The sequence below is a fragment of the Lactuca saligna genome, chromosome 1, assembly GCF_052625555.1.
Source record: "Lactuca saligna cultivar CGN05327 chromosome 1, ASM5262555v1, whole genome shotgun sequence".
NCBI lineage: Eukaryota > Viridiplantae > Streptophyta > Magnoliopsida > Asterales > Asteraceae > Lactuca > Lactuca saligna.
In genome coordinates this window covers 32,548,103-32,554,959 of record NC_136417.1, presented here as the reverse complement: position 1 = coordinate 32,554,959, position 6,857 = coordinate 32,548,103, and the positions used below count along the sequence as shown (strand labels likewise).

The 6,857-nt window shown below is 40.9% G+C and overlaps 1 protein-coding gene across 1 annotated transcript; it reads left to right on the top strand.

The window, feature by feature from the left end:
* The first annotated feature begins 1,852 nt into the window (after positions 1–1,852).
* LOC145004561 (uncharacterized) lies at positions 1,853–2,425 on the top strand. Its single transcript, XM_078963499.1, has one exon. It carries the CDS (start codon positions 1,853–1,855, stop codon positions 2,423–2,425), a length of 573 nt encoding a protein of 190 aa, XP_078819625.1.
* The last annotated feature ends 4,432 nt before the right edge of the window (positions 2,426–6,857 follow it).

Here is a 6,857-nt window from a genome sequence, read left to right as displayed (position 1 = left end):
AATTTGAGGTCCGATTATCATTAGATGGGGGTGTGAGAGGAGGATATTCGGAAGACGACCTTACGAAGTTGCTACGGGAATTACAAGTTTGTGGTGATGCCATTTGGGCTCACCAATGCACCGACGACATTCATGGATCTCATGAACCGGGTGTTCAGGCCTATGTTGGATCGATCGGTGATCGTTTTCATCAATGATATTCTGGTCTATTCGAAGACTAGGGAACATCATGAGGAGTAGTTACGTGAGGTTCTTGGGGTTTGAGATTGGAGAGACTCTACGTCAATTTCTCTAAGTGTAACTTTTGGTTGCGCAAGGTTCAGTGTTTTGGACACCTCATCAATCAGAATGGTATTTTGGTCGACCCAACCAAGATAGAGGCGCTGATGCAGTGGGAAGTGTCGAGATCTCCATCTGAGATTCGAAGCTTTATCGATTTGCGGGTTATTATCGGAGATTCATTATAGAGTTCTCCAAGATTGTTGTTCCTCTCACTAAGTTGGCAAAGAAAGAAGTTGCTCTTAGTAGGTGCCTGAGCAGCAGGCATCATTTGAGACTCTTAGCCAAAGATTGTGTGAGGCGTCGGTACTTTCCCTCCCTAAGGGAGTTGAGGACTTCATAGTCTACTGTGACGCATCTATTGTAGGACTAGGTGTTGTGTTGATGTTGAAGGGGCATGTGATAGCGTACACTTCGAGACAGCTGAAGCCTTTCAAAGCAAAGTATCCTACACATGATTTGGAGTTGGGTGCGGTGGTTTTTTCACTCAAGATTTGGAACCACTAACTCTATGGTTTTCGGTGTACCATCTACACAGACCATAAGAGCCCGAGATATATTATCGATCAACCTAACCTGAATATGAGGCAAAGGAGGTGGTTGGATGTGGTGAAAGACTATGATTGTGCGATCTTGTATCACCCGGGCAAGACCAATGTAGTGGACGATGCCTTGAGCCGGAGAGCGGAGAGTGCCCCGATTTGAGATGTGTGCTTGAGGATTACCATGATGACTCCAGTCTTGGAGATTATCAAAGAAGCCTAGTATGAGGCCATAAAAGAAGAAAATCAGAAAAGTAAGCGGGTGATCGGCCAGGCAACCTGAAAGGTTATACTTTTGTGGTTTGGGTTAGGCATTCTTTTGTATAGATCTTGGTAGGTTGATAGTGTATGGTGTGGTGGTATATGGTAGATAAGTTTGTGTGTGTGTGTGCAACTACACACGTGTGTGCGACTACACACGTGTGTGCGGCCGCACACTAGTGTGCGGCTATGGGTAGTATAAAAGGGTTGTGTCTGTGTCAGTGGGGTGACGTTTGTATGTTTGTGTTTCAAGGTGTACCTGACATTTATGAGTAATAGATGTGTGCATGCTTGATGTTATTCTTCTTCTACCCCTTCTACACTCTACAGTCTACTTGATTGCTGATATTTCATTGATTACTAATTTGAATCCATCAGATTTGGGACTTACAATTGGTATCAGAGCCAATTTTGTATCAAATTGAAGCATTTTAGAGTGTGCGGTTGAGAAATTTTGCTGTTTTTGAAGTGCATTTATACTCTTTGATCAAGAAACTGCTGCTAATCACTGGTTTTAACAAGTTTGAAATCAGAAATCATTCAAAAACTGGTATTCTTGTGTGTATTGTTGGAGTTTGAAGGTGTGCGGTTGAGAATTTGAAGGTGTGCGGTTGAAGATTTTTGAAGGTGTGCAGTTACTGTGTGCGGCCAGGTGTGCGGTTAGAGTGTGCAGTCAGGTGTGCGGCCAGTGTGTGTATGGTCAGTGTGTGCTGTTAGTGTGTGCGGTTACATTCATCTCAAATTAACAAAGTTTTGCTAGTTTCTAAAACATGGAATCTCAAAGTATGTCTGCTCATCATGCTTTGGATGCTATTATGGGCACCACTACTCGAATTCCCCGATTGTTGTTAGCAGAAGGATTTCTTGAATGGAAATATCGAATTGAAAAATATATCAAGATGAAGGATTTTAAAATTTGGAGAAGTATTTTGAGAGGTCTGATCCGTATCACAACAACATTGGAAGATAGCACCATAACTGACAAACAAGTTGAAAACTACACTGACGATGATTTTGAAAGAGTCGAGGAACAAGAAAAGGCACTTGCTACACTTACCATTGCATTATCTCTGAAAATTGCTCAAGGATTATGTGAGTATACATCAGCAAAGGCTTTGTGGGAAGCACTGATAGAAATCTATCAAGGCAATGAAGACATGAAACAAAGTCGCCAAGACATGATGCACCAGAAGTTCAATATGGTTAACTATGTCCTAGGAGAAACACTTGAAAATCAACTGCAAAGGTTTATCACACTCACCATAGAAATGAGCTCTGCTGGTGTGATGGTTACAAGATCGGAGATTAACAAAAAGCTGCTAAATTCTCTGCCAAAATCCTAGGATATGAATGTCTCAGTGATTAAAAAGACTAAAGACTTGAACTGATTGAGTTTGGCTGAAACAATGGCAATCATCAAGGCTTGTGATCTTGATGATAAACAGAGAGAGATTAACCATGTCAATTCATACTCCACAGCTAATCTTGGAATTCAAAACAACAATAACACCACTTTCTCAAGCTTCACTACTCATCAAGCTCCTCAAGCTCAAGTTCCTCAAGTTCAACCCCATGTAACTCATCAGCCCATATCATACGTTGTACCTCAAATGCAACAAATTCAAGTCCCTCAATCCCAAAACTTAACCCGTAATGTTGGTTCTAGTGTTGGTTCATCCACAACTGCTTCAGTTCAATCTCATGGAATCAGTACTCAAGCTTCATGCTCAAACGAAAAGGAAGACAATATGGCTCTCGCCACTAGTTTAGTAAACTGCTACAATGCGTTTGTGGCCGGAGAACTGTACCCACAACTCTCATTTGCTGACCTAGACCATATCCATCCGGAGGATGTGGAAGAGATGGACATTACATGGCAAATGGCCATGGCGATTTTCAGGGCAAAGCAGTTCTCCAAGAAAACAGGAAAGAACAATTGGAGTGTAAATTCTGACAAGAAAGTGGGATTTAATAAAGGAAAACTGCGATGTTACAATTGTCATGAGCCTGGGCATTTTGCAAGGGAATGTCCAAAGCCAGATCAAAGAGAGAATTCTAATCGAACCATGGTACCGGTGACCTATGTTAACAAAGGATCGTCTTCAAGCAATCAAACTTCTAACTTGGCAATGGTGGCCCAATCATTTAGCTGGGAAGATCAAATTCAGGCCCTAAATATTTCAGGACCAGAAAATGCACATCTTGCTCAGATCAAGGATGATGAGAGAGAAGAAACAGAGAAAGATCATGAAGAAGAGATGATGAATCTTCAATGTTCATTCATGGTGCAAACCACTCTAGAACCTTCCAAACCCGACGTTAGTGAATTTGGTTGTTCTCAGTCTTGTATTAAAACTGTCAAATTCTTGCGAGACCAAATTGAAATAATCAAGAGAGAGAACGAGGACCTTAAATATAAGGGATACACACTTAGGAAAAATCAAAAACCCTTAAAGACTCAATTAGAAAATAAAACAAAGGACTTTAAGAAACTGCAAGAGGATTATAACAACAAATGCGATAACTATGATCATCTCAAAAGAAAATTTGTTGTTGTAACCGCTGAGCTTGACACATTGAAAAAACGTTTTGAAAATGTTGAATTTAATTTTAAAAAATTCAATGGGTCAAGTGAAAATGTTGCAAAAATGATCGAAGGACAAATGCACTGGAAGGATAATACTCATGGCAATCAGATAAAAGTTGGACTAGGATTTGAGAGTGTCCCCCCTCCCTTTAATTATAACAACACTGCTATTCCCTTGTCTCAAGAAGAGATTGATAGAGAACCTTACATGGTTTATGGAAAGTCAGCTTCTGAACAAGCAACGCGATTTAATAATAAGATTTTGGATACTAACATTTCTACCTTAAGTGCAGATGTGTCAGTGGTTCAGGGCGAGCAAGAAGCTCAAAAGTTTAAGACAAACAATTCTATGTCTAAGTTTGGTGTTGAGTTCTGTAACGAGTCTGTGATAAATTCAAACACTAACGTTTTTATTTCTGGTGGTGTGTTGTTTCAGACCGATAATTCTGAAAATAATGGTGTTGTTTCTGATAAAATTAATAAATCTGATTTGAATGCTTCTACATCTTCTACGTTTGCTACACCATCTAGTACATGTTCCTGCAAATGTGAAAAATGCTAGAAAACATAATAAACACCAGAAATCTGACAAGAGCAGTACTCAATCCAATGATAATAAACAGATTTGTTTCAATTGTGGTACTGTTGGTTACATTGCCAGAAATTGTTCAAACCGAATGTTTGTGCATCACTTGACAAAAAGGGGAGTGAATGAGTCTAGAGGACGGTCTTTAATTAGAAAGTTCTCAAGAACTCGATCTTGCGATGATGACTGGAAAGCAAAACAAAATAAGAAAAAGGCAGTTTTTCAAAAGGCAAACAGGTTTTTAATAAATTCACAAACAGCTTACCAAAACCGACTCAAGCTAAATCTAAGTCGATTTCATCAAAGAGTAGGTCTAGATCTTTAAACTCTTTGAGTAGAAAATCCGTCTGCTAAAAGCAAACTGAAAAGAAATTTGTTTGAAAACCTAAATATAAATGGACGCCAAAATTAAAATCTGACCAGTCATCATCCTCCTCTGTAAATGCTGGAAAAGAAAATTTTAAAAATGAATTTGTGAAAGTTAAGGTTCAACCTAGGACTGTGATGACCTGGGTCCCTAAAACTAAATGATTCCGATCATCGTGCATGGACAGTTGCGGAGGAATGTTGTCAGACCCTGGTATGTCGACAACGGCTGCTCCCGGCACATGACTGGAGATATATCCCAACTATGAGACATTCAAACATTTAATGGGGGATATGTCTCCTTCGCGGGTGGAGAAGGCGAAAAGATAACTCAGAAGGGAATGGTCCGTGGTTTGACCGTCAGAGATTTTATTACTTTTGAGAAATATGTTTCATGTGCTCAAGGCAAACACCATCGGAAACCACATCTGCCAAAGCAGGTCAACTCCATTAGTCAGGTGCTCCAATTGTTGCATATGAACTTGTTTGGTCCGGTCAACGTCCTCAACATCAATCGCAATTCATATTGTCTCGTTGTGATAGACGGTTTCTCTCGTTTCACGTGGGTCTTCTTTCTGTCCAACAAAGTTGGGATCGCCGATCTTATCAAGAAGTTCATTGTGATAATCGAGAACCAAACCAACCACCGAGTGAAAGCGCTTTGTACAGATAATGGAGCCGAATTCAAGAACACTGTTCTTGATCATTTTTGCGCTGAGAAAGGGATCGTGCGTCAATTTAGCTCCATCCGAACACTACAACAAAACGGTGTTGCTGAACGGAGGAATCAAACACTGCAAGACGCTGCAAGGACGATGCTTTGTGATTCTAAACTTCAAGTTTTCTTTTAGGCGGAGGCGATCAATACAGCTTGTTATGTTCAAAATCGTATCCTGATCAACAAAGCCCAGATGAAGACACCATATGAGATCCTCTATGGACATAAGCCATCTGTCAGCCATTTACGAGTATTTGGTTGCCGTTGCACCCTTCTTCACTTGGAATCCAACCCAAAATTCAATGCCAAAGCTGATGATTGTTATTTTGTTGGTTACGCTGCTCGTACTGCTTACCGGGTATACAACAAGAAGACGAAGCAAATTGTGGAGTCTTACGATGTTCGTTGGCTTGAAGAGAATGAGACAGACACTAGGGTGGGTCCTGATTGGCTATTTGACTACACATCTCTATTCAAATCCTTTTGTGTGTCTTCTGATAACCCGGTTGGGTTTACCCCTGGCTCGAAGACTACAATTGAAGATGATGAGGAAGAGGTTGTCTACAGACCGCCATTGGTTTCTACTACTGATCTCCCGGTGGAGTCATTTGTTTCAACTGCTTCTCCGGAGTCTCTAACACCACAAGCTGCTCCGGATGCTGATGCTACTCCTCTAACTCCAGTTGAAAGAGAGTTCATGAACCAAGATGCTTCCGTTGTCACTCAAAATCTAATGGAACTTCTTTTTCCCGAACAAATCGTAAATGAGTTTGTAGCAAATCCACCACATGACGCCGGTACATCTACCATGGATTCTTTATCACATGATGGAGCCATTAATATCCATAATCTTCCTGTCTCATTCAATGACATCAGTCACGAAATTCCCTCTCGCATACAGCGAAATCATCCAATAGACAACATCATTAGCCAGCTGAGCGACGGTGTTCGAACGAGAAGTCAGAGTGGAGACGTTAAAACATGTCTCTATTCTTTCTTTATTTTTCAAATATAGCCCAAGAGCTGGGTTCATGTCATGCATGACGAGCTTAATTAATTCGAAAGGCTCGGGGTTTGGAAGTTGGTGGAGCTCCCTAAAGGCAAGAAATTTCTCGACACTAGATGGGTGTTTCGGAACAAGCAAGATGATTCGGGTGTAATTGTAAGAAATAAGTGCGAGATTGGTCGTCCGTGGGTTCAGACAAGTAGAGGGTCTTGATTATACAGAAGTTTTTGCTCTGGTCACGTGCTTGGAAGCTATCCGTATCTTCCTCGCTTATGCTTCTCACATGAACTTCACTGTATACCAAATGGACGTCAAGACAACTTTCTTGTATGGAAAGGTGAAGGAGGAGATTTATGTTGACCAACCCCCTGGGTTTGTTAACTCCAAACTTCCTAATCATGTCTACAAGTTAAACAAGGTTTTGTATGGATTGCATCAAGCTCCCAAAGCCTGGTATGCTACACTCACACAGCACTTGCTCGACCATGGCTACTCTCGTGGCACCATCGATC

Excerpts from the sequence above, each read along its gene's own strand:
- LOC145004561 (XM_078963499.1), top strand. The coding sequence starts at position 1,853 with ATGGAATCTCAAAGTATGTCTGCTCATCATGCTTTGGATGCTATTATG.